The sequence below is a fragment of the Trichechus manatus genome, unplaced genomic scaffold (genome assembly GCF_000243295.1).
Source record: "Trichechus manatus latirostris isolate Lorelei unplaced genomic scaffold, TriManLat1.0 scaffold00030, whole genome shotgun sequence".
Classification (NCBI taxonomy): Eukaryota; Metazoa; Chordata; class Mammalia; order Sirenia; family Trichechidae; genus Trichechus; species Trichechus manatus.
The window spans coordinates 12,706,720-12,733,018 of record NW_004443966.1 but is presented as its reverse complement, the minus strand read 5'-3'; the positions used below and the strand labels follow the sequence as shown (position 1 = coordinate 12,733,018).

Below are 26,299 nucleotides of genomic sequence, written 5' to 3'. Positions count from 1 at the left end.
CGGCAGCAGATTTGGTTTTTTTTTTTTTTTTTTTTTTTTTGGTTATATTGTCTTTCCACGGATCTTTTCATTAGTCTCTGAGCTGTTTTGGTTAGGATTGTGTACATTTCCACATTTTGAATACAACGTGGATATAGAGCAAACAGATAGTTTTAATAGTCCATAGAAAAACCGTAATGCTTTCTAGTTTTTTCCTTGGGGGGAAAATAACTCCTCGTTACTGAATTTTTAGACTTTTATTGTTTAATGTGATGTTGATCCTTTTTCCCTTTCTCCTTGCCTCTAGCTCCTATTCCTCCTTCACTAAAGCCAACCGAGGAGTTAAAGTGTGAGCTTTTTTGGATATGGTTCTGAAATAGCCTATTACAAAATTACCGCTTGTGTGTATTTTCCTCAGCAGCAGCCCCATTTGCCAGCAGGAGATAGGACTGAATCTCTCTTGGATCATCGAGGTGGTGCATCTAACACAGCAGAAACCCAGGTTGATAGCATTGTGGGTAAGTTCCATCTTTGGCTACGAAGAGACAGCTCTGTGAAACTTGGAAGAGGTATCTGAGCATAAATCATTGAGAGGGAAATTGACTTTACATGTGGAGAAAAGAGAAAAATTGATAGTGTACTCAAAATGGATGTGAGCCTTGCAGATGGCTAGCAGAAAAAGAAGGAAGAGTAAGTTCATAACAAATACATGGGCACTATTTTCTCTTTGGTTCTCTTAGCAGGATCTTGATTCAGATCATCTTAGCTAAGACAGAACGAGGTGATGACACAGCTTTATATTTCACCGTGCAACAGTTTTTTCGCAGTATTTAACAATAGTCAGAACTGATGGTGATAAGAATACTAAAACTTTATATTTGTAGCTCCTTTATATCGTTTTAAAACTCTTTTATATCCACTTTTTCATTTGGTAACAAAGTTTGGCAGACAAATTATTTTACAGAGAGGAATTTGAAGCTCAGAGCAATTGAATAACTTGTCCAAGGGCATCTAGCAAGAAGGTCCTAGAATTGGAACTAGAATCCAGTCTGCTGTCCAAAAGCCGGAAAGCCAAAGAACTTAGTTGACAATAACTATAAATGTTATTTTGATAGCCCTACTTTCTCCTTATATCTCAGAGGGCCCACGTGTAGTAGTAATAAAATTTTAAAACTATTTTTTCTGATTGTAAAATAATATGTGTGGAAAACTAAAGTTATTGATTATAGAAACAAAGAAGAAAAAATTACTAGTATTCTCTTCTCCCCCCAGTCTGTTCAGCCTTGTCCTCTTTACAGGATCCTTCTTGTTGACTTTTAAGCCTGCTAAAGTTTGTGCCATTAAAACAAACCATTAACCACACAGAAGGGGGTGGAGAACACAAGAACTAACCTAAAAAACTTTGGAAAACACTATTCCGACTGGATGCTATAAGGCTAAAGTCCAAGAAAAAAACAAAAAAACCTGAACACAAATACTGAACTCTGTTTAATAAATCTGTTTCTCACAGGGGTATGAGTTAACAATTCTAAAATTACTTTATGTGTAGATTAAAGTTGAAAAAATAAATTGTAGATAATGAGGGGCAGTTGCTTACTGTCAGAGAAAGGAGTTACAAATAAGGGGAATGCTGGGATGAACCCTGTGGTACTGGATTGGAATAGAAGATGTTAGCATGTATTTATGGATTTTTAAATAGTCCTACAGTTAGAACAGTGGAAAATAAATATGAATATCTGTATATGCAAGTGTTTCTATAGATACATATATTTTCTAGCTGTATCCGCTGAGAGGGCCTAGAAGCAACATCCCGGTAGCACTGGGCACACCAAGCACTTAGATCTTGGCTTCTAAATACCTTTCTTCAATAAAAGGAACTAGGACTCCTTGGAGAAGTAGTTTATTCCAGCTCTGGGGCAGGAAAATGCAAGATGAGCCTGGAGCATCTCATGATGCCAGAAAGTAAGGAGGTGTTTAAAACTGAATGGTGAGTTGTTGAAAGGGTACCGGAAACAAGCTGAGAGAGCCTCCAATGGCAAAGCTGGAATAATTTGACCAAAGAGATTAATTACACTAATACTGGATTATAATCCATAAAATAAAATAAATATCCATGAGTCTGTGCTTATATAAATAAATAGTTGAATATGTAAATAAATGGGAGAGAAAGGACAGCCCTTCCCTGCAGAAGAATTCCAGTTCATAAATGTAGAAGGAACGAGGGAACTAGAAAGTCACCATTAGGTGAACACCACAGTAACATTGCCACAAGAGCCACTGATGGGGATGCTAAAATTAGTGGGCAAAACTTTGAGGAGAAGCAGGATATTTGCACAATCTAAAAGTATCTCCCCCAAAGTATTTATTTCTTACAAAGGAAAAAATAGTAATTTTACACTGGAGAAGCCTGGCAGACACTGCTTTATCCAAATGATCACGGTTAACATCACCAGTAGTAAGACATATGGACACCGTCTTCCCCTGATGTCATGCACTGAGAAGGGTGCTTCACTTACTTCTGTGGTATTCTAGCCAAAAATGCAGAGCCTCAATCTAATAATAAGGAAACATCGGGTAAACCCACACTGAGGGACTTTATATGAAGCAATTGACCACCACTCTTCAAAATTGTCAAGGTCATAAAAGACTGTCACACTTTGGATGAGACTAAGGAGACTTGACAGCCAAATGCTGTGTAGGATCCTGGATTGAATCCTGGAACAGAAGAGGAACATGAGTGGAAAAACCAATGAAGTCTGACTAAAGTCTGTGGTTTATTAATAGCATTGTACCAGGATTAATTTATTGATGTTTATCATTGTATCATGGTTATATAAGATGTTAATACTAGGAGAAGGTGGGTAAAGGGTATATGGGAACTCTCTATACTATTTTTTGTAATTTTTTTTTTTTTTTGGTGAGACTAAAATGATTTCAAAATAACAAGTTAAAAAAAGCAAAAACAAACCGACAAAAAACAAACACTTCCTCCACCCTGCATCTCCCTCTTTATTTCTTTAACTCTACTTATTTCCATTCCTCGCGTCCCATTCACTCCTCATCTCACTCCCATCTGGCTTTTGTCCCCATTATGCCACTAAAACAGCTCTTAGCTAAGGCCACCAATGACCCCTGTGCCTCTACATCTGACAGATATTTTCCAGTCCTCTTCTGACTTAACCTCTCGGCAGCATTCATCATTATGGATCATTCCCTAATTATTTTAGACATTATTTTCTCTTAACTCATCCAGCACAACTTCTCCTGGTTTTCATCCACCTTCTCTGGTTATTCCTTCTTTGGTAGGCTGCCCTTCTTTACCCAGCCTTTAAATATTGCCATTCTTCAGAGCTCCATGTAAAGTCCTCTTCTACAGCTCTGTTTGAGTACTGAGTGATTCCATTTATGTCCACAACTCGATGACCATGAGTATACAGATAAATCACAAATGTTTATCTCCAGCCTTATATACCAACTGCCTGCATGACATGTCCATTGAACTAAAGCAAATTTATTAACCAAAATGTATTTTTAACATAAGATTACCTGTGGCATTGGGGTAGATGCAAATAATTATGTCATCATCCTTGATATAAGGAGCTTACAGTCTAAATGTAGTCACAGGACCTGTAGTGTAAGGGTTGAAGCTGTAGGCTTTGAAGTCCTGTACGACTGGGTTCAAATCTTGGCTCTACCACTAGTAGTGATATAATCTTGAGTAAATTATTTCACCTCTGTGGGTGTTGGTCTCCTCTTCTGTAAAATAGGGGTACGAAATCTTTCCTGCTAGGACTGTTGCAAAGATGAATGGAACTGTGTAAGCTTTAAAGCGCTTAGTGGTAATGGTGCAGAGTAAACTCTTTTACTATAGAAATATTTATAATAGTAGTGGTGAGAAATATTAGAATACAGAGTAGCATACTCAAGTGTCAAGACAGTTCTATAAACTGTTTAAGTGTGGGAAGAATTCTAAGGAAGGAAACCTGTGAACCGGGATGGGCAGGAAAGATGTCCTAGACGTGGTGGGCCTGGCGTGGAGAATAAGTAAGAATTCAGATTAGAAACAAACTGATAAAGGGGCAGCATGCTGAGGTAGAAATAGTAAAAGATTTGGAGTAAGAAAATATGAATTTAAATCAGCTCTACCTCTGAATAGGTGTCTCTTTAGATGATTTCTCCATCTGTAAAGTACAGATGATGATACATGTCCTAACCACCTTACATGTTTGTTGTCAGTAATAGTTGTGAAAACATTTGTTGCACAGTAAAATACTGTATACATTTTAATCATTTATTGTGGAATCAGTATTCCTCAGAGGAAAGAGTCTGGCGTTCAGAGTTGGAAACACCGGAGTGAATCCAGCTACACGTGTACAGCTGTGATAGTCATCCTTGACCTTTAGTTTTCTCATCTCTCAAATAGAAATAGTATTTCTTGTCTCATTTGCAGTGTTGTAAGGATAAAATAAGTTACTGTTCATTTGTGAGGATCCATAGAAGCCAGGCACGTTGAAGCGCCACGAGCTATCAAGCTGGTGTGCATTAAGCACTCGGTCATTGGTGACTTTCATTAATGCTCGTATTGATTGCCTTAAGATTCTGTGTATTTAGCATGTATATAAATAATGTGTGACAAATAATGTGACACCCTTATTTCAGATCCCATGTTAGATCTGGATATTCAAGAATTAGCCAGTCTTACTACAGGAAGAGGAGATTCGGAGAATTTTGAAAGACTATTTACAAAGTTAAAAGAAATGAAAGGTAATCAGCTGCATCGTGTCTAACATGCTCGTTTATTTATGCTCGTCTCTTATATTGTAAGGTTTCATTTTATAATGGCTGGATTGGATCCCACGCTCTGGCCTTAGCTGTCTTGAGAAACTTACTTGGGGGACTGTGCCATCCTCTGTTGGTAAAAATTCCCTGGGAAAAGTTTTCTTCTTTCTTCATTTTCTTTCCTCTTTCTTTTCCTTCTTCTCTTGCCATTCTCTCTTTCTTTCAGTGTGTCTCATTAACATGGAATCAGTGAGAGCCCTATACATCATTACCATCTGGAAAATTTGGAAGACTTAAACTTCCTAAGAGCTGTAATGACTACACCATAAACATATGTCTTTGAAACCCATCCCCCATCTGCTAGTGTTAGAACATCCATACACTCCAGATTCTTCTGCGCTATTAGACGAATTTCTTAAAATATATTTTCCCCCTAGACAAGGCTGCGACGCTTCCTCACGAGCAAAGAAAGTTGCATGCAGAAAAGGTGAGATAATCACTCAGGTATTTATTGAGTACCTACAAAGGTCCAGTGCTATTATAGAGCAACATTTGTTTACTTTGAAAGGGTCTTAGTGTGGGCTTTGCATCGTATATTAACTTATAGCTAATTGAATATTTATACAGTAGTAAATAGTAATATAGTCATTGCAGTCAAACTAAGATTTTTCAAACGTATGTTGAGTGGCATGGAACTTTCATTTAGACTTAGGGGATCTTTGAAGTTCTAACCTTTGGGCAGGAAAACTCTAGATTTTTTTTTTTTTTTTAATTACCAATGCAATACCTGTTATTGGCAAGAAACATATATGGTATTTATTCCATTGTATGAATGTGTCATTATTTATCCATATCCCTTTTGGACAGTTAGGCCAAGTGCATTTTTTGTTTCTGTAAATAAGGAGCCCTCTTGGCGCAGCAGTTGAAGTACTCAGCTGCTAACTGAAAGGTTGGTGGTTCAAACCTGCTAGCTGCTCCATGGGAGAAAGATGTGGCGGTCTGCTTCCATAAAGAGTACAGCCTTGGAAACCCTGTGGGGCAGTTCTGCTCTGTCCTGTATGGTCGCAGTGAGTTGGAATCAACTCGGCGGTAATGGGTTTATTTGGTGTGGGCGTTTTTCACATATCCTCATAGTGTATATCTCTGATTCTATCCTTAGGATAAATTCCTAGAAGTGGAAGTGCTGGGTCAACAAGGTTTATTGAGGGCTGGAGGGCAGGGTGTAAAGTGTGGAATTTTAGGTCTTACTTGGTTCAAAGTATGGCATGTGGCAAGAGCTAAAATGTAGCTATTATATAAAACTTGTTGCATGCTTCTCTCCACAGGTAGCCAAAGCATTCTGGATGGCAATTGGGGGAGACAGAGATGAAATTGAAGGCCTTTCGTCTGATGAAGAAAACTAAATTATTTGTACTGGGGTTTGACTAGCCGAAGTGCTATATATAACTCTTTTTACGTGAGTTAAGGGGATACTTTCCTACTCAACCCAGTTATATTTTGCTGAAATTCCAATCATGTTGGCTACCTGGTGTGTTTATAGGGCTCCCTTAATTTAATTTTTAGTAGTGGTTTCAGGAGAAATCTTTCCTCCCTCAGTGTACTATAAGGGAGTGAAGAGTATAATGACAATGAGGAGTGGGAGTTTTTCAGATAGACTTTTTGTTTTAGGGGTGAGGGTGGAATGAGACTTAGAAGTCTGTGTAATTTGTCCAAGTTATAGAAGAAGAAGAAAATCGCCAAGCCACTTCTAGTCGACCTTTTAAGTAGCATTCCCTGCATTCAAACTTGGTTATCACACATCCGGAGCTGTGTCATCCTTCCGAGCGTTGTAGATTTTCTGGCGACACTGTTGCTTTACTGCTATCAAGGAACATGCTGCTCTGAGCTATGATGCTTTTGATGGGAAGAAAGGAGGCAGCTGCAGATCTGATTTACTCCAGTATAGGTGGGGCCAAAGACAGGCCCTCGGGTTAGTCTCCAAAGTATGCTTCTGGGCTTTTCATTTGAAGAGTTAAGAGCTCATGATAGAAATTACTGAAAAGCTAGTGTGAATTTTTAGACTATGGTAAATGAGGCAAAGGTTTCTTACTCTGGTAGTGATAAAACAAACTCTTCCACTGAATTTTTGTAGTGCGTGTGTGTGTTTTAAGGGAGAGACAGAACCTTAAGGGATTCCTCTATGGACCAGAGAAACAGTATGTGGTTGCATACTGAGATTTTTGTGTTGGCATCATCGTGAAGAAACTCTTAGAGGTCTTAGACCTTAGAGGTCTCCCCTGCTACTTGAGATGTCAGAGCTGTGTTGTCACACTTTGTACCCTCAAAACAAGGCAAGATTCTCCCTCTTTCTCTTTGAAAGCCAAACAGAGAACACTGCCAAACTAGTGACACTAAGGACTGAGAGCTGAGGAAGGGCCTGAAACATGAGGCAGTGAATTCCGGAGCACCTGGTTGACTTCTGGAGCTTGGTGACGCCTCGGTGCCCTCCCAGGTCTGCAGCCATCAGGGAACACCTTTGTTCTTTATCCTCTGAGAGGGCGAGGTCATGCTGAGTGGGTCAGCCCCACCCAGGGAAACTGATCACCAAAGAGAAGGTTCCCAGAGGAAGAGTGGAAAGTACAACAAATTAAAACCCTTGTTTCTGTTGTTGTAGATAGTTTTTAAACGCATGTCATTACCTTTCGCCGTGATGAATGCCGTGGCTGTACACCGGCACCTCGAACAGCATGGGTGGTGCCAGCATACAGGGTGACAGTGGGTTCTTGGCTGGTGTGGGCTATGAACCTGTTCACACTGTGCAGGCAGAAGAAAGACAAGCTAAGTTACGAGAGCCAAGTTCCATACCCCCTCCCAGCGCCCTCATATAAGCGCTGTAAACCGGAAGTAGGTGGCAGAGGAATATCCAGTGCCTGGCCAGGGCCACCACAGGGAGGAGAGGTTCCAGTAATGGGAACATTCGGGAAGAGGCATTTCAGGGAACATTGGAAGCTGTCTTGCTTGGTGAACTTTTTTTCTTCTTCTTTTTTTATTGTTCTCTTGTTCTTTGAGACTATAGTTCACCACCATTGCATCAGTATTTCTTGACTGCATTAGCCATTGATTGAGGATGTAAGGAAAGTTGGCTCTGGGGTTGCAAGATGAAAGATGGAATATGTTTTTCTTAAAACATGAAAGGTTTTGGAAACTATGTTAGCCCACCTGGTTAGGGAAACAGACTAGAAAAAGCTGTGAACTTGATTTTGTGGATTAAACAAACCCAGGAGATTAAAATGTGATTTATTTATAAAGTCTGCTAATGTGTATTATGATTTTGTTGTTTTTTTTTTTAGTGGGGGATGTGAGTGAGGGAAACCCTCATATCCTTCACTGAATTAGGCATAAATTCTGAATAGTTAAGGGTTTGTCAAACTCACTGTTTTGGAATCCACCACGCATGTGTATAATGTCAAATCACTTTCTTAAGACGTCAGCTATCAGGGGAGGTCGGCCACTTCTCGGGCATATGTGGGACAGAGGTATCCGACGGCCTGTGTTAGGAAGAGTGATTACAAGCTAATACTGCAGTAAAGTGCAGCCTCTCTGAGCTGACCTTTGTACATGCCACTGCAAGTTATTATGGACCATCCAACTGGGATTTAAAATAAGAGACTCAGCTTTTTTTTCTTTAACATCTATTTGCTTAACACAGTGTTTGGCACATAGTAGGCCCTTAATGTTGGTTGGGCAGTATGGTTCGTATTTGATAGTTTGATGGCTGTGATCACAAAGTTTGAGGATTGTAAGTGTTGGGAGGTAGGGAGAGACAAGAATAAACGTTTTTTTTTCCTTCTGAGAAAATCATGTGTTATGTAATAATTTTAGAATGATGAAGACATAGATATTTTTATAATTTTAAAATATGCTATCCTGCCAGAGTATGAGAAGATTGACAGAACCAGTTTGCTTGCTCTCTATTTATAGAACTTGGCCACGTCTGATTCAGAGAAGCTAGAGATTCAGGGAAGCTAGACTTAGATGGCTGACTAATATGCGATGTGGTTCAAGGACCATAGAGCATGTCAGGCCATTCCTGCAAACTTCTTATAACAGGTGAAACGTGACATCTGGCTCATGTCATCTTCCCTCTGTCGAGAGGTGTGGACAGTTTTGCCTTGGTTTGTCAAATTCCCTTCACCTTGGGCCAAACTCTTAACAATAGACATTGAGAGAGCACGTGGAGTGCCCCTTGCCCTGCCTTGGCCTGCCATGGAAAAACGGTCTTGTAAGAATCACTATCTAAGGGTAAGATGAGAGCCCCATAAACTGTTCTGAGCTTGAGTGTTTGCTGATGCAAAGCTAAATTTAGCAGATGGTCTGATGTGGTCAGGGGTTCTGATTCATTGAGTTCTGATTGATGGAGACAGAGTCGTAGTGAATGATGAGTTAGGTTTGCCCTCCACCCCCCGCCTCCAAATTTTTCAGACAGACAAGACAGTTCAGCTGTAGCATCTTGTTAAATGCCAAATCTTACTAGAGGGCTACTGGTGGAAAAAGTGTGAAAAATCTGGTTCAGTGCACTGAACCTCATCCCACCCCAGTGGGGGTCTGACACCACCACACCAGCATGAACTTCCCCGTTATTTGTGTGCCTCATAGAAGCATAATGGGAATGTGCAGGACACAGTTCTAGCTTTTGATTTAGATTTCACTCAGGGTTTAGTTGAGGATTCATCCTGGCACCTTTGGCTTGTAAACTCTTTCAGACAAGGTCTTAGAGATTCTTCATGTTTCATATTTTGACTATTACCTACACCCATTAATAACATCACAGGCCATGCTCCTAATGTAGATCTCTTCCCTCAAGTGTGCATACTGCAGTTATTCTCCTGCATAAAGTGTCTTACTTGGTTCTGAGTGTTTCTCTGCTCTGTGAAGAATTAACAGGAGGTCATAGCAGCAGTACAGGCTTTTTGTTGGAGCACTACTGAGCCCCAGCACTTAATGATTTACAGTTCTACTTTGTTTCCTATTGGAAAAATATTGATTCAAAACCTGGACCTAATGGTTATTACTGCATCTTTGGAACACAGGCTTGGAAAAAAAGAAAAAAAAATCTATGTGTGCTTTTATGTGTATCTGGGTGCATCTGTTAATAGGCCCAAACCCTCCCTCTCCACAACTACAAAACTTGGAGGCATAAACCCCAAAAAAAAAAAAACCTAACCCACTGTTGTCGAGTTGATTTGGACTCATAGAGACCCTATAGGACAGAGTAGAACTGCCCCATAGGGTTTCTAAGGCTGTAAATCTTTACGGAAGCAGATTGCCACATCTTTCTGCCACAGAGTGGGCTGGTGAGTTCGAACCGCAGACCTTTCGGTTAGCAGCTGAGCGCTTAACCGCTGTGCCACCGGGGCTCCTCTGGAGGCGTAAACAGGCCCCATAAAGCCGTTCATACCCAGCTGACTGGCCAGGAAGCCTCTGGTTCTATCCTATGAAGGGAGTAACCATTCATTGCCTCTGTCGTTTCTCTTGTTATCAACCAATTAGCATTAATGCAACAAAAATGCGGGCTGTGTGAGGCCTAGAGTAGGAATTTATGGAAAGGGCAGCATAGTTTAGCAGAGAGAGGATTCTGTCTAATGTGCAGGGACATGTTCTGTACCACACCAATCCCACCTCTAGGAAATTCTCAGGAAGTCCTTGATTAAAGAGGTGGTAAAGTTAGGCGGCCTGGCGATCTACTTTTGGGAAAAAACAGCCATTGAAAACCCTATGGGAGTACAGTTCTACTCTAACACACATAGGGTTGCCATGAGTCGGAATCAGCTCGATCGCAACTGGTTCAAGGCTAGAAGACCTCAAACGTAGTTAAAAAAAAAAAAAACCCAACTGTAACTCATTCTTTCCACCTTGCTGAGAGTTGAAACAAAGATTCAGGATTCAGCCAACAATGATTGTGAACATTCTTGGTGTCAGACTCAGCTAAGTGTGGAAGAGGATATAGACTTGAGTGAGGATGCAGTTTCTCTTTCCAGAAGCTCATAGCCCAGCTCAGGTGGGAGAAGGAGGTTAGCCAGACAAGGTCATAAAAGATGAAATGCTGGGCAGCATGTGAGAAGTGCTGGGACCAGCTGTAATTGCCATGGGAGGAGAGAGTATGGTGGGTTGGGGAGAGCATAAAGTGCATCTTAGAACAGTGGTTCTCAAACTTGAGCACACATCAGAAACACCTGGAACCATCCAAGTTAACGATTCAGTAGGTCTAGGGTGGGGGCCTCAGAGTTTGCATCTCTAATGTCCCAGGTGATGCTCCTAGACCTGGGACCACACTTTGAGAGCCACTGACTTAGAGGAAACAATACTTGAGTTGAACCTAGAAGGGTAAGAATTTGGACAGCAGGTGGGTGGAGGCAGCAAACTTCTTAGTGGAAGTTATGGCATGAACAGTTATGGAGATACGCGTACAATGTAGTATCTTGCCATAAAAAGGAGTGAAGTTCTGATATATGCTACAGCATGGATGAACTTTGGAAACATGCTAAGTGAAATAAGCCAGACCCCAAGGGACAAATATGTGATCCCATTTATATGAAATATATAGAACAGGTAAATACATAGAGACAGAAAGTAGAAGGGTGGTTACCGGGGGCTGGGGGAGAGTAGAACAGGAAGTTATTGCCTAACGGGTACAGAGTTTCTGTTCAGGGGGTTGGAAGTTTGGGAAACAAATAGCGGCAATGGTTATACAACATTGTGAGTGTGATTAATGTTACTGGATTGTACACTTGAAAATGGTTAAAATGGCAAATTTTATTATGTTGTGTATATTTTACCACAAGAAATAAAAGATATGGAGATAAACATATCTTGTGTTGGGAAAATACAAGTACCCAGTTGAGAGAAGTGGTAGATAAGGATGGGGTGATGTTGGAGAGGGCTTTGAAATACAACCTGGTGGAGTCGGTACCTACCCTGTAGGTAATTGAGGAGGCAAAGGTTTGTGAGCAGCGAAGACATCTAACCATAATTGCATTCCAAAGAAACCTGGCAGTATTGACTGGCCTACACTAATTGGTCAGGATTATCTACCTGGAGAGCTGTGTTGAGGATTCTAAGTGCTGTGATGGATCCAGTGCTGTGATGGTTTTCACCAGGGATAGAGAAATAGAGAATGGTGGTAATTTTGCCATCCCTGGACTAGAGGGACACAAATTAGGAGAATACTAGAATAGGTGTGATAAAAAAGATAATCCCAAAATGTGTTTTGGTGACATTCCTTCAGTCATATGTAAGGACTTACTGTAGGGATGTTGCGTGCTGTTGATTCCAGCTCATAGTGACCCCATATGGCAGAGTAGAACTACCCCATAGGGTTTTCTAGGCTGTGGTCTTTACAGGAGCAGATCGCCAGGTTTTCTCCTGCAGATTGGCTGGTGGTTTCAAACCTCCGATCTTTCGGTCAGCAGTCGAGCTTTTAACCACTGCACCACCAGGGCTCCTTTATTGTAGGGATAATCCGTTGCTGTTGAGCTGATTCTGATTCTGTGACCCTATAGAATAGAGTAGAACTACCCCACAGGGTTTCCAAGGCAGTAAACTTTACGGAAGCAGACTGCCACATTTTTCTTCGTGGAGCGGCTGGTGGATTTGAACTCCCAACCTTTTGCTTTAATCACTGGGTCACCAGGGCTCCTCACTATAGGGATAGTAGGGGTAGCACAGTGGAAATGGATATAAAAGATATTGCTGAGGTAGAATCTAGTAGATATAGCCACTTACTGACTCATTTAATTCAGCAAAAGTATGGCAGCCAAAAGAAGCTGGGGATACAAGAATATGCTGTAAACCCTGCTCTAAAGGAACTCAGTCTGGGGGCAGACAGACACAACAGTTAACACACAGCTGAGGAGACTGGCGATACAGATGTGTGTAGTAGACTTTCTCAGGAGATGCCTCAACTAAGTTCAAAGCCACTTAGCCAGGTGAACTAATGGTGTGTGTCAGAAAGGCTGGCGGTGGGTGGGGAGTGCGGGGTGTGGTGTAGATCGAGGAAGAGAGGTTGGCGTTCCGAGCAGAGGAAACAGCCTGAGCAGTCATGGAGACAGGTGTGATACAAGGAGCAGGTTGCTGGTTGTACAGTATAGGGAGTGGTGAGAGCTGGGCAACCCGTTGCTGTCAAGTCGATTCCAACTCATAGCAAACCTATAGGACAGAGTAGAACTGCCCCATAGGGTTTCCAAGGAGCACCTGGTGGATTCAAACTGCCCACCTTTTGGTTAGCAACCGAGCTCTTAACCACTGTGCCACCAGGGCTCCTAGAGCTGGTTAGGGGCCGGATAATGAAGGTCAAGTGGTGCATGTTGAAGACCTTAGAATTTGTGCTGTGGACTGTGGGGAGCCAGGTAAAGTCAGATAGGTCACTGAGGGCAGTGATACATTTATAGGACAGAATGCTGTTGGCCAGTTAGGAAGCTAGAGGGCCTGAGTATAGGGCAGTAAAAGTGGGACTAGAACAAAGAGGAGAATCAGGACTGACTGGGTGTGGAGAGAGAGAGGGTGGTCTAACTTCCGGTGGGTGTAGGTTGGGTAAATGGTGGTGGCAGAAACAGGGCTAAAGGCCAGAGGACTGGGCGATGGTTTAAGAAGGGAAATGGTGATTTCGGTTTTATAAAGTATGAGTTTGAGGTACTGGTGGCACCTCTTATGTACAGGTATCCAGCAGGCTGTCAGATAGGAGTCAGAAGCCTAGTATTGATGTCTGAGGTATAAATACTGATTTGGGAGTCGTTAACATTTTCGTGGTTTGAAATTGTAAGGGTAGGTGAAACCACACATGGAGGAACGGCAAGCGTACATACAGTGATCTGGGAACACCAACCCTGAAGAAGTAGGCAGAAGAGGGGCAGGCCCAAGGAAAAGAGATTGTGTGAGAGGGCCAAGACGAACTGGGAAGCTCAGGAGTAGGGCCTTTCCAAAAGGAGTTTTAATCAACAGGGGGAGCTGTAGCAAGGAGGCCTGTTGATGTCCTCGACAAGAGCAGTTTCTGTAGAGAGGTGTTGGAGAGCAAGGGAAAGAAATGGACCAAGCTGCTCAAGGCTTGGAGAATGGTGAGGCTACTGATAAGTCAGTGTGAGAAAAGGGAGCCAGCTCGGGCGAGATGGGGAAGATGATCCCACTCCGAGGCTGTTAATGTTCTGGATCACGTCTAACAGGCAGTTGGAATTTAAACGCGTGGAACTCAAGAACAGGCTGGGTTAGAGGTACCGATTTGAGAAGTCACCTAAGAAATTTCGACTTACAGTAAAACAATGGGAAAGTCATTTAGGGGGCAGGAGGGTAGAAGAGCTAGCCAAAGACGAATCATAAAGGTAAGAACTGGATGTGGCTCCTAGAGACCAAATCTGTAGGCTCACAGGTGCTCTTCATGAAATCTGCCTCCCTGGAGGTGCTGGACTCTGATGAGGTCCTTAGAAGGAAGACTGCTGTAAAAGTGGCCCCCCCACTGAAGGGTTATTCCAGCCTCCATTCTGTGCTTCTCCCCCAGATTCTCTTAAACTATTAAATCCAAATGGCATTTTACATTTTAATCATGTGTTTCTAACTCCACATCATCTGGGGTCAGTGTAAGATTCAGTCAGGGAAACCATTTTTTGAAGTCTCTTTCTCCTTGGTAGTTTTTAATTCAAAATGAGTTTTCCCAGGAGCCAACAGACACAGTAGTCTGAGCTGGAAGGTGTAGTTATGACTCTAAAACATCTTACTCCTTGCCTGAGGGAAGGTTAATCTGGTGGTATTTAGGACATGGTGGCAGTATGGAAGAGACAGGCTAGGGAGGACAAGCAGAGCAAGAGGTAGCAGGCTTGAGGTTAGTTAGGGTGGTGGCATTTAATGATTCGCCAGAGGCCTTGAGTACACAAGAATTGAACGCAAAACACCATTGCTAGGAGATGCGCCAATTGCAAAACTTCTGACCTTTGCTTCTGATGGCTGAGGGCCTCCTGCTATCATGAAGGGCTGGCTGGCACTGCAGTTTGCTTTCAGTGAATGAATGAGGGCCGCTGGAGAATGCATGAGGACTGACAGACTTGGCCTGGCACATCCTGGGCCAAAGTACATTTGGGTGTGCAGTTTCCTCTGGACCCCCACAGCTCTGAAGCCCCTGGGACCCGCTGGGCTGCTCTGGAAATCTCCCCACCCAGAGACAGCAGCAAGAATCAGATGGCGCCCCTGGCGCAGGTGCTTTTCAATGAAACATTTATTAGAAGGGTACTTAGGGGGGAAGAGGAGGAGGAGAGGACACAGATCTTCAACAGTAGGGGTATAATGCTTCAACAAACAGGTGCTCTGCTTTTAAGATACAAAAGTTAGAAAAATCTAAAACACTATAAATACATACATGCTTTTTACAAAGGTACTAAAAGGTCAGGCTGGCTGAGAGGTGAAGGTATTCAACATCCTCCACGGCCTTCCCCTCCCCCCACCACCCAACACCAAAATGAGAGTCAAGAACAGCCTGGTTGCAGCAGCAGCCGTGGAGGTGATTGAAGGCTTCTTGGGCAAGGGTGGCTCCATCCCTCTGTATAAAGTTCCCCCGGAGGAAGGGAGCAGGGGCGTAGTTCAGGAGACCCCTGGGGAAAGGTCCTGCGTTGAGTCAGAGCTGCCTGTCTGTACATGCTGCCACTTGTTGAGCCAGCCTGGGTTGGCGTTTCCCGATGCTGAGCCAAAAAAGCCACTACACCCTCAATCAACATTCAGAACTGGCTGTTCCCCCAACTCTTCCCAGCCACTGTCCTTGGGAGGAGAGGCTTTGCCAGCTTTCTTCAAAACATTAAATAGTTATCTGTCTGAATGGTTTTAAGAAATTATTACATAAATATAAAAACACCAGAATGCTAGAGTATACATTACTTCAGCATTAAAAAAAAAAAAAAAATCAGTTACACAATCACTGAGAGAGTTTCTCAATCCAGTTTACACAATAGGTGAGTCCGTGTTATATGATAGATGTGTTTCGGACAAGTTGCCTGTGTATCCAATCATTGTCCCACTGACTTCCCGTCGGAGATGCCTTTTCATTTTTAAACCATATTCTCCAGCATAAATTTTTCTGCTTTACTCAACCACTTGAGAAGTAACTGATTCTCCTTAAAAGGGTGACATACATTGTGAAGATTTGTACCTAAGGAGGAGGCCCTACAAGGGAACATTTGTGCCACAAAGAAAATGGTACACTTCAGCTGTGTTAGTTTAGGTTTTCATCTAGTAAAATGGGGACACGTCTATATTTGGGGTTAAACTCCCATTCTGCCACTGAAAGTGACACAGTAAGAAGCAGGGTCCAGAGCTAAACTTGTGCCCTCTCTTGCTACTGTTAACCCCCTTGGTACTAGGCCCTGGAGCAGTCTGCAGACTCCTTTCCATCGCCCCCCTTTGAAGGACTAAGGAGAGGGGCTACTGTGAGCCGTGGCCCTGTGGACACCCTTCATGGAGCCTCCAAAATGGCCGCCTGGGGCTAAGAAAGAAACCAGATGTTTGTCTTCTCCCCAGACCACACATACATGCACAACATGCACACATGATGAAAACCCTTTCCCCCCTTTGGTTTGAGTAAAAGCACTTCGCCCTGGAATATGTCCAAACTGAAGGAAGTCCAGGGGAGATGGAGAAAAACAAATCAAGCACAAGATATGTGCTATAGCTCATGTCAATACGTTAATAATGATTTTAAAAAAGAATCACCACAGTCAATTAAAAAAATAGAGCACAGACAATGTAAGGACAATGGAGAAGTCTGCCAGCAGCCTTGCCCTCGTATGTGTTCCTCCTCAGATAGTCAAGAGTCTCTGCTCCTGACTCTAAGCTTGTCTCAGAATGTCAGCTCTTCTGCCACCTGCCAGGAAGGTGGCCAACTGAGATGATGTTCCAGCACAGGCCTGTAATCCAAACCGGCCAGGGGAGCTACCTGCATTTGTGCGGGCAAGATCTAAGTTACTAAATAAAGTTGGCAAGAACGGGGTGGCTGGTGGGGGAGGAGAGGAATGGGAATAAAAGCCGGCTCCTCAGGGAGGTGCCCAGGACAAAGATACACACTCCGGTGCTAGCTAGTCTCGGGTCATTGCTGGCCCGGGTCAGTGCTGGCATAGGCCGCAAGGTGAAGACGTCATGCGTGGGGAGCCAGGCAGGGGAGGACACACTAGATCATGTTGCCCAGATAAACAATACTCCAGAGGGCCATCTAATGCCGCAGTCACGGCTCTAGAACTGCTCTTGCCCCTTTTAACTGTCTTTTAAAAAAGGTTTTTGTTTTAATGTGTAAATGCCACTCATACAACAGGATTTTAAAACTAAGACAACTAGTTTTGTGACTTAAGGAAGGGCACTAATACTACACGTGCCCCAAAGCACTCTAGGATGGGAATGGCGCCATTTTCCTAACCTCTAAGTACAACCAAATTTATATTCGGTGATGCCGACAGTGAGCTTGCCTAGTATCTCCTCACATGTCCTCCTCGCCACGGTCTATTCTGTAAAGAAAAAGGGTTAAGTAGCCTTTGGAAAAAACACAAAACTAAAACTTCATGCCTCCTGGAAGTAAGCTTCAGGTCTGAGTATTGAGGGTTCTAAGACCCCATCCAAATGCTGCCAGAAGTGACCACGGGATCACCAAAATTAGGCTGCATCTGAAGACAGTTCCCAAGTACCTGGAGGACGTGTGCCACGGGAAACCCTAAAATGGGATTGTGTAGCAAGTGGAGAATGCAGGCCCTCGGAAACCACTGCCCACCTGTGGCTTTCAGGAGAGGCACCAGGATTGCTCCAGCAGAAGCCAATTGAATATCCGTGCCCTGGGTCTCAGACCTCGACTGGAAGTCTTCCAGGGGTTTCCTGCATTGGTAAGAAGCAGTCCACAGATCATTTCACACCAGGCATAAACTTCAGGCCCGCAGTACATGGCCTCTCAGGTGGAGCCAAGAGGTTTTGTATCGTCTTTGGGTTCTGTGTCAACACCCCCTCAGGAAGATTGGCACAAATCTGCAAGCTGCTCCTTGAGTCTCTTCCTGTGTCCTCAGGAGGCTTGGGGAGCAGCTCTCCTACCTGGAAACCTCAAGGCTAGAGCTTCAGAAGCACAGGATGCTGTAGGGGGGGCACCAGGGAGCCCCAGCATCTTCATACGGCATCAGAAATGTCATCACATTTGAGGCTTATACCTGCCAGAAGTTTACACTTTCTCCCCTTCACCTGGAGTAAGACAGGATTTCCATGGGAAATCCCTTTATTTTTCCTGGTATAAATCCATGCAAAAATATGGGATAAGTCATTTCATACAAAAACAGCAGCAAAGAATAATTAATACCAGTTGCAGGCGGCAATCCTGTCTGCTGTATTCTGCAAAAGGCCAGTAAAAGAAGAGGGCTCATTTCTTTTTTCAACTGAAATAATTTATAATAATTTTCTCACTAATTGCCACTGGAAGCAGTACTTATTACACAACAGAACTGCGGGAGTTGCCACTGATGGGCCTCTACTGTGAGCTACAGAATCTCAGAGCCCAGGGGAAAGATGATGGATCTCTCTGCACCAAGCCTGCAATTTTCAAAGGTGTAAAAAAAATAAAAAGTTAATAGCCGTTTTCATCCATTGGCCTGAGATTTTCCCTCCTGATAAACTGGCTTCTGTAAATTTCAGTTTCCAAAAGTGCTGGCAGGTGTCTCCTCAACACAACCTGGGAAAGCTTCACCTTGGGGGAGCGAAGGGGGAGAAGTTGCTGGATCGCACTCCAGTTTCCCGGTCAATGCGCCAACCCAGGATTTGTTTTTAAGATAAAACAAACATTTAAAAAGCATATGATAAAGTTCATTTAATTAATGCAACTGACTACATAAACCAGTATAGCCATGTGCATCAGAATGTGGAGTGAGCTCTTAGAGATGACCGGGGGAGACCCACACCACGTAGTGCTGCCTTAGCCCAGGTATCATCACCTGACAACTGCCCCTTGCTTCATGTCAGTACTTAATGTAATTCAAATCTCTTTGAGATTAATGTGATAATATAGACCATACAGTGCATATATATGCACGGAGCCTCGACAGATCCTTCCGACTTTGCAAAGTGAGAAAGGACAAATTTAAGAGTTTTTGAAGAAGAGGTGGCTGTCACCAACTTTTCCCACTATCCCCTTGTGCACGTCCTACTGAACACACTTGCTCACGCCCATCAGAATGTTCTGGGGTGGTGGGGAGGGAGACAGATAAGCCCCTCCCCACCCCAAGTCAATCCAACTCATGAGGCGCAGGGCTTGCCGGAGTGGTGGGGCTGGCGACTGCACAGCTGAAGTGGCATTGTCGAAAGCGCCAGGGAGCTGGGGCAGGAGGTTTGCTCATGCCCGTACAGGCTTTTCCCTACCTAGAAGACCCTTCCAAGGTGAATTCCACATGCCTGTGCTGACCAGAGGGGCATTTCCTGTTGGGCAGTGGCATCCCAGATCGCTGTCACTAAAAAAGAAGGGGGTAGGGGAGGGAGCACGTGGTGAAGTACTACCTGTTTGCTCAAGCCACCCGAGCAGAAGCCATTGCTTGTCCTTCAAACTGAGGGCCGAAGGACAAATTGGTTCAGCAGACACAGCTGTTCAGAAAATCCATCTCTGAGTTTGCCTTTGTGTTTTGGAGAACAGGTTGGTGCCCTTGGGTTGAGGGAGAAAATTTTCTTTCTTGACAACAGTGGGTTGAGCAGAGTTCTGATTTTCTCTACCTCCTAATGGCCATTTTCCCCAAGCCCATCCTTCCCACCCTCCCCCTTCACACCCAAGGTCTCTAGGACACGCTGGAACAGCGGATGCTTGGGGAGCCCATCTGGGTGAGGACCTTGTCAAGCCACTGCAAAGGACCATTCAGGTGCAGCTCGATCCAGCAGGGGGTACTGGTCACCGTCTGTCTCCTGCAAGAAACAAGAGAAGGGGTAGGAGTAGAGACTTCAGAAAGGTCCAGAGGGACATAGAGAGTAGTCAGAACACCTTTTTCTGCTTTGGTGACACTCTTTCCCCAAAGCCAGAGATTCATCCTGCCTTGCTGGACGCTTCCTAGAGGAGGTGACAATCCTTGCTTAAACTCCTCCAACCAGGAAAGACTTTAAGTAAATCTTGATGGGGAAGGAGGTGGCCCTGCAAGAGTTAAACATGTAAGGCTAATTCCAAGGTACCCCATAGGCCCCCACTCATTGGGCCAGGCCTCCCTGGCATCCAAAGGGCACCTGCAGCTCTCCCATCTCTAGACCTGGACCCAGCCCCAACAGGCCGCAATGACGCGTTGTCTGATTGAGGAGTGTTTTTTTTTTTTTTCACAAAGCGCCGACAGAGTCCGCATGCCATCGGCTCCCAAGGTGCTGATACAATTCCCATCTATGGCCTTATTTTGGAAAATCTTACAAGTAGAGCGAGCCATGGAACAATTACTGGAAAAAACCAAGGCATGCCACACGTTTCTTTTCCCCAAAGCACTTTGTCTAAGTCCAGGCTGGTTGGTGATGCAACTCACAGGCGAGCTCCCAAAGGCACCCACTGAGCAAAGGCTGTCTGCTGAGGCCCGAATCGCTGGTGCCAGCCGGAGGTGAGAGGCCTGGGCCCTGCGCCCTGCACTCGGCCACTGCACAGAGAGAACGGCTGAAACCTTACTCGTCTTGGCCCGAGAGACAGGAGGAGGGCAAGACTGTTCTGGGAGGGGCCACACCTACCCGTTAGGCTGTTGTGCAGCGCTGCCAGGCGGCGGTGGTGGCGGGGTGGGCCGTCAGGACTGGGTGTGCTATGCGGTAGTACAGTGCCCCCAGGGAAAGCCTTCCGCCATCAAGGAGCCTCTCCCCAGCACTCAGAGCCGGCTCCCATGCCAGGCCCAGGGACACTCTCCTGAAGGCACCACCCTCCTCACTTGGACTACACTTCCCCTGAGTCGGGGGAGTTCAGAGGTGGTTTGCTGACCCGGCCCTGGGAGCCTGCCTGATATAGGGTGCCTGCAGGACAGAGCACGGCCCCCTGCACCGCAGGCAAGGTGTAAGAAGGGCAAATGGGCTTCCCTCTTGCTCTTTTCCATTTGAGTCATCTTTAAATACTTCCCTCTTCCTCTATTAAAAAAATATATTAATTTTCTAACCTTTCTCTCCTGTTCCCTAAGTGATCTAAGCCAGGGCTAAAAGGTTGGCTAAAACGTTTCCTTGGCGGGACCTTTGGGCCTGGGCTAATCTCTTCAGGCCATTATAACTGCGTTGTATGTTCTCCTGAGGTCTGACCGCTTGGATCAACTGGTCACTCATCCTGGATTTGAGAACGACCCCAGAGACCAAGGTGCTATGTTTCCTGGCACCGAGGGGCAGACACAAAGAACAGCAGCTAAAATACGGTAAATGGAAGAGAAGGATTTTATGGACTGAAATCCTCTCATGAGAATCTGACTTTCCATAAGTCATGCTCATCTGGATTTCATTATAAATGGTGGCCCAGAGCCAAAACTGAAATGGGTTTGGCCTGGGTGCAGAATGACTGCAAAACAAAATGGATTCCAAACATCTGGAAAAGTGAAGCAAAGGGGAGAGTAAGTTGCAAGGTGCTGGCTCCAGCTGCTGTGTGGGTGTCTGTGCAGTCGGCTGTAGGAGTGGGGGCTGGCAGAGGGGAATGGGAGACACAGGCCTGCCTCTCAGGAAACTCCTGTTTGTATGGAAAGAAAAGGAACGGGATTCCAGAATGGCCAGAGGGATTACAGCCGAGCAGACCAGGTGGCCCCCTGGCTGTCACTGGGGCCATGTTTAAACCAGTCTCCAAAATTCTGGGAAAAAATCATTTCTAAATAAACTTTGTTCCTTTGCACTTCCTTTATGACTACCCAAATCTCCTCCTCCCTTCCCTGGCCTCTCAGTTTTAATATCCTAGGTCCTCAGGGTCACCAGACCCCGAGTCTGAGATGGAGCCTCAGAGGAAGGGATGAACATTGAGACGAAGTCTTAACTTTCTGGAGACGGTCATTCTAAAACCATTTGCTCCAAGTGAAGAATAAGAAAGAAGCTGAGGACACAGTTCTGGGTTCTGCTTTTCCACTACTGATGGACTTCGGGCCAGCCACTTTCCCTCCCTGGGCCTTAGCTGCTTCATCTGTACAATGGGGATGATGCCAGCCAACGTTCCCTCCCAGGGCTGTTGTGAGGATGAAATGGGACGTGTGTATTTAAAGTACTTTAAACTGTTAAGTGCTGGGTGAACACTGCTCTAGCTTTTCCTTATCACTTGCACACCACCTCGGCCCCTCCAGGCCTGCCTGGCCAGGGCCTCTCCCTGGTCCTTGGTCTCTTGGTTCCACACCACCAGGGCTGGCCTAGCTCATGTCAGGAGCCCCCACTCTCTCTTCTGAGCCACCTGATCGGTTGCTTCATCGACGCAGCCCCAGACTCACCTGTACTCTGCCCCCCAGCCCTTGACGAAGCTCATGCGGATGGTGCACATGCGTGTCAGCTGGTAGACAGCCTCGAAGCCCTGGTTGACAGACTGAGCCAGGAGGGCGGCAAACTCCTGGTTGTTGAAGATCTTCAGGTTGCATCCTGTCAATGAAACAAAAACAGCGCTTGTAGTGATGGAAAGGTTTAGTGTTCCTTGCTCCCTCCTGGCTAAGGCGATCCCTGGATCACCCAGAACCGCACAGTTCACAGGGCCGAAGTGGCACACAATTGTTTTTTTTTTTCCTTTTTTTTTTTTTATATTTTATTGTACTTCAGGTGAAGGCTTACAGAACAAACAGTTTCTCATGAAACAGTAGTACACATGTTGTTTTATGACATTGGTTAACAACCCTACAACATATTAACCCTCTAACTTCTCAACCTTTTTTTTTTTTTGGTGAAAATACACATAGCCAAAGATACACCGTTTCAAAAATTTCTACATGCACAGTTCAGTGACATTGACTACACTCTTCCAGTTGCGCTGTTATTCTCACTTAAGATGAAGGTTTACAGAACAAAATAGTTTCTCATTTAACAGTTACTACAAATGTTGCCCTATGACAATGGTTAACAATCTCACAACACATCAATATCCCTACTCAACCTTGGGTTCCCTATCACCAGCTTCCTTGTCCCCTGCTGCTTTCTGGCCCTTGTCACTGGACTCCTGTACCTCGTTAGTCTCATTTGGTTTTACAGGGATGTCCACTCCCAGGCTGAACAGTGAACCTTACCACTGAGCTAAAAGGGTGTCTGGGGGCCATACTCTCGAGGTTTCTCCAGTCTCCTTTAGGCCAGTAAATCTGGTCTTTTTTGTGTGAATTAGAATTATGCTCTACATCCTTCTCCAGCTCTGTCCAGAACCCTCTGTTGGGCACACAATTGTTTAATGTGTTAGCCACACCCCATGCTCAGCACTGTGCTGGCAAGAGGCCAACTTGGTCCCTCACCACCTCACTGGGCAGATGCAACTGTGAGATGTGAGTTAAACACTGGCCTCCAAGCACCTGTTCCCAGAGCTGTGGGAAGGCTGGGAAGGAAGAAGGAAAAGTGGGCTACAGAGCACAAGGGAGATGGTTTGGAGAGGCGGGCCATGCCCTGGGCCAAAGGGGCCAAGGCAGGACTCCAGGGCACAGAGACAAGGTCCCTGAGCCAGGGCGCCCATGGTGGTGTGCACTATGGCTGGGGAGGGAAGCTCTGCTGGGCAACATCAGGTAATGCCAGCAGAGAAGGGCCACTGGAAGGCTACTCCACCGGCCACTTCAACAAACAGCTCAACAGAGGCTCCTGGGTTCCTTCCACCGACTCTTCAGTCGAATCCACCTTGTGCTGGGGCCAGGAGGGAGTCAGAGATCTGGGCCACGTTTTGACCTCTGGGCACAGCTGGGTCCGGGTGACATTCACAGCAAAACGAAGGTGTGTGTCTAATTCTCCAGATAGTAAAACTCAAGACAGGCACAGATAAAGTTTAAAATAACCCTCTTGTTTGAATTCTTACTGCTGAGCGCCAGGAATGTGTCAGCCAGAAAAATAAAGACAAAAGCACATGCCGGAAATACCCAAAAGGTGAGCTGAGGTGACGCTTATTAATGGGCCAACCCTGCGCTCCTTCTTCATCTTGCTGTGTGACTCTGGGCTGGGCACTTTCTCTTCCTGGGTCTGTGTCTCCTCTGTAAAATGGGGGACTGGATGCGAGGGTCCTCCCAGCTCTGACATTCTGTGAGCTAACGAACAATACCAGAGCCAACTCAGCCCTCAAAAAAAAAAAAAAAAAAAAATGGGGGTGGGGAAGAGAGTGGACGGATGCCAAGAATCCAATTGCACTTCCTCTTCTCACTTTCTCCAAGGGGAAGGGGGTGGAACAGGGCCAGAACTGGCTCTGATCCCCAGCACAGCCCTGAAGCAGAGGAGCACTAGATTCCCCCGTCCGTCCGTCGATCAGTCCTGGCTCCGTCCTGGCTCAGCCACTTGTAGCTGCTATGGATTGAATGGTCGAATTCAAAAGATATGTCGAAGTCCTACCCCTAGTACCTGTGAAAAGTGACCTTGTTCGGAAATAGGGTCTTTGAAGATGCTGTCAGTTAACATGAGGTCATACTGGAGTCGGGTGGGCACTATAATCCAGTCTGAGTTGGTGTCCTTATAAAACAGACAGACACGGACAGACAGAGGGAAGACGGCCAGGTGAAGATGTACCTATATGCCAAGGAACACGTGGAGCTGCCAGAAGCTGAGAGAGATAAGAAAGAGTCTTCCCCTAGAGCTGACAGCATGGCCTGGCCAACACGCTGACTTGGGCTTCCAGCCTCCAGAACTGAGAGACAACAGATTTCTCTTCTTAGAAGCCAGCCACTTTGTGGTACTTTGTTTTGGCAGTCCTAGGAGATTCATACACTGGATGTGTGTCCTTGGGCATGTGGCTTAACCTCTCTGAACCTGTCTCCACTTGTACAGCCAGAAAAACTAGCAAGGACTAAATGAGACCAAAGATAGAAATGTACCCTGTAAATGTGACCCGGGAGCATGATGCACTATATCATTTCAGACTTTCTGCATTCTTAAATTTACCCTGCCCAAGGTCTAGCCCTCGTCTGTCATCTGCTACTCAGCCGGCAGGAGAGGGCATGTCAGAAGGGCAACAGCCTGACCCTGGCCACACTCTCTCTGCTGCCCAGGCTTGGCCCTGTCCAAACCACCCGGCCCGACACACCTTCTTGAAGCACAGGTGGGATTCATCAGCCCCTCTGGGAAAACCCTCAATGCTCCCCAGAACAAGAGTAAGATATAGTAAGGTGAGAGAAAACCCAATCAAACTGCCTCCAGGTTGACACTGCAATCACTGAGGGGGAGAAAAGGTAGGAAGGATGAAACCTCACCAACATCCCAGACAAACGCTGTGGGGGAGGGGCCTTGAGGGTAGGGTGGGGGTGGGGGTGCCATTACCTGGTGGGATCTTGCAGACGGTGGCCGGGTGCCAGCCATAGCGCTGGTTACAGTTGGGAGACTGGACAAAAATGGCGCTGTCGCTGAGGCACTCTGCAAAGACCTCACCTCCGATGTAGTAGAGCCGCACACCTCTCCCTAGAGAGATTCAGGTTAGGCTGGGCCAGGGTGACCTGGCCTACACACGATGGTCCTGAGACCAGCTGAGGCTAGCAAAGACAGGCCGAGGGGCAGCGGATGTTCCAGGTGACAGGTACTTTGCCAGCTTCACCAGGCCAACAGGACCCAGAGCCCACGCTTAAGACCCAGAATAAAATGATAGAGGCAAGGCTGGGTTCCCAAAGCTGGGGAAGCAGATGACAAGAGAAAAGATCACGGGGTCAATCTCAGTGCCAGCCTCTGCCACTGACTAGCCATGGGCCTCAGTCAAGTTAAAAAACACTCACTGCTGTCGAGTCAATTCTGACTCATAGCGACCCTAAAGGACAGAGCAGAACTGCCCCATAGGGTTTCCAAGGCTGTAATCTTTACAGAAGCATCTTTTGCCTACGGAGTATGGCTAGTGAATTTGAACACCAACCTTGGGAGAAGCTGCTGAGTGCTTAACCACTGTGCAACCAGGGCTCCTTCAGTCAAGTTACTCAACCTCTAAGCCTCAGTTTTCTGAGGTGTAAAATGGAGAGAATAATACAGTGAAACCTGTGAAAGCTGGAACTCAATGGGACTGCCTTGTTGTTCCAGGTCTCCCAAGATTTCCGCCTTTGACAGGGTGCAGTCTTACCACTTTTCTATCGCTTGTTTTAGTGGAAAATATTTGAGTTGTCCTTCTCTGACAGGTTTCTGCCTTACACAGGTTCCGGCTTTCACAAGTTTTACTGTAATACCTATCTCACAGGCTTGCTGAGACCCCCAACCTGCAGTGTTAGCAGTGGCGGCAGCAGGGAAGTGAGGAAGGTAGCAAGGCACAGAGAAAACGCAATCCAATCGCCTCCAGGCTGACAATGCTGCTGCTGCTGCTGCTGCTATTACTACTATTATTGTTGCTGCTGCTGCTGCTATTCCTACTACTGCTATTACTACCACTGCTGCTGCTATTCCTACTGCTGCTGCTGCTATTCCTACCACTGCTGCTGCTACT

The 26,299-nt window shown here is 45.3% G+C and overlaps 2 protein-coding genes across 6 annotated transcripts in view; one reads left to right on the top strand and one right to left on the bottom strand.

The window, feature by feature from the left end:
- Positions 1-9,937, top strand: part of AAGAB (alpha and gamma adaptin binding protein) — a 47,204-nt gene extending 37,267 nt beyond the window's left edge. Inside the window, exons 7-10 of one of the 3 annotated variants that reach the window (XM_004374688.2) lie at positions 401-497; positions 4,639-4,743; positions 5,196-5,245; positions 6,084-9,937. In XM_004374688.2, coding sequence (XP_004374745.1) covers positions 401-497; positions 4,639-4,743; positions 5,196-5,245; positions 6,084-6,161 — 330 coding nt within the window. In that variant the 3' untranslated portion in view covers positions 6,162-9,937. Of the gene's footprint in view, positions 1-397; positions 2,844-4,638; positions 4,744-5,195; positions 5,246-6,083 lie in introns of those variants that run through there. The other 2 variants (XM_023729747.1, XM_023729748.1) reach the window with 2 other exon arrangements.
- Positions 9,938-13,072: 3,135 nt separating this feature from the next.
- The window catches only part of SMAD3 (SMAD family member 3), a 141,356-nt gene continuing 128,129 nt past the window's right edge, over positions 13,073-26,299 (bottom strand). For 2 of the 3 annotated variants that reach the window (XM_023729745.1, XM_023729746.1), the window contains exons 5-7: positions 25,162-25,299; positions 22,173-22,317; positions 13,073-19,677 (exon numbers count right to left, since the gene is read on the bottom strand). In XM_023729745.1, coding sequence (XP_023585513.1) covers positions 19,554-19,677; positions 22,173-22,317; positions 25,162-25,299 — 407 coding nt within the window. In that variant the 3' untranslated portion in view covers positions 13,073-19,553. The remainder of the gene's footprint in view (positions 19,678-22,172; positions 22,318-25,161; positions 25,300-26,299) is intronic. The other variant, XM_004374687.1, reaches the window with a different exon arrangement.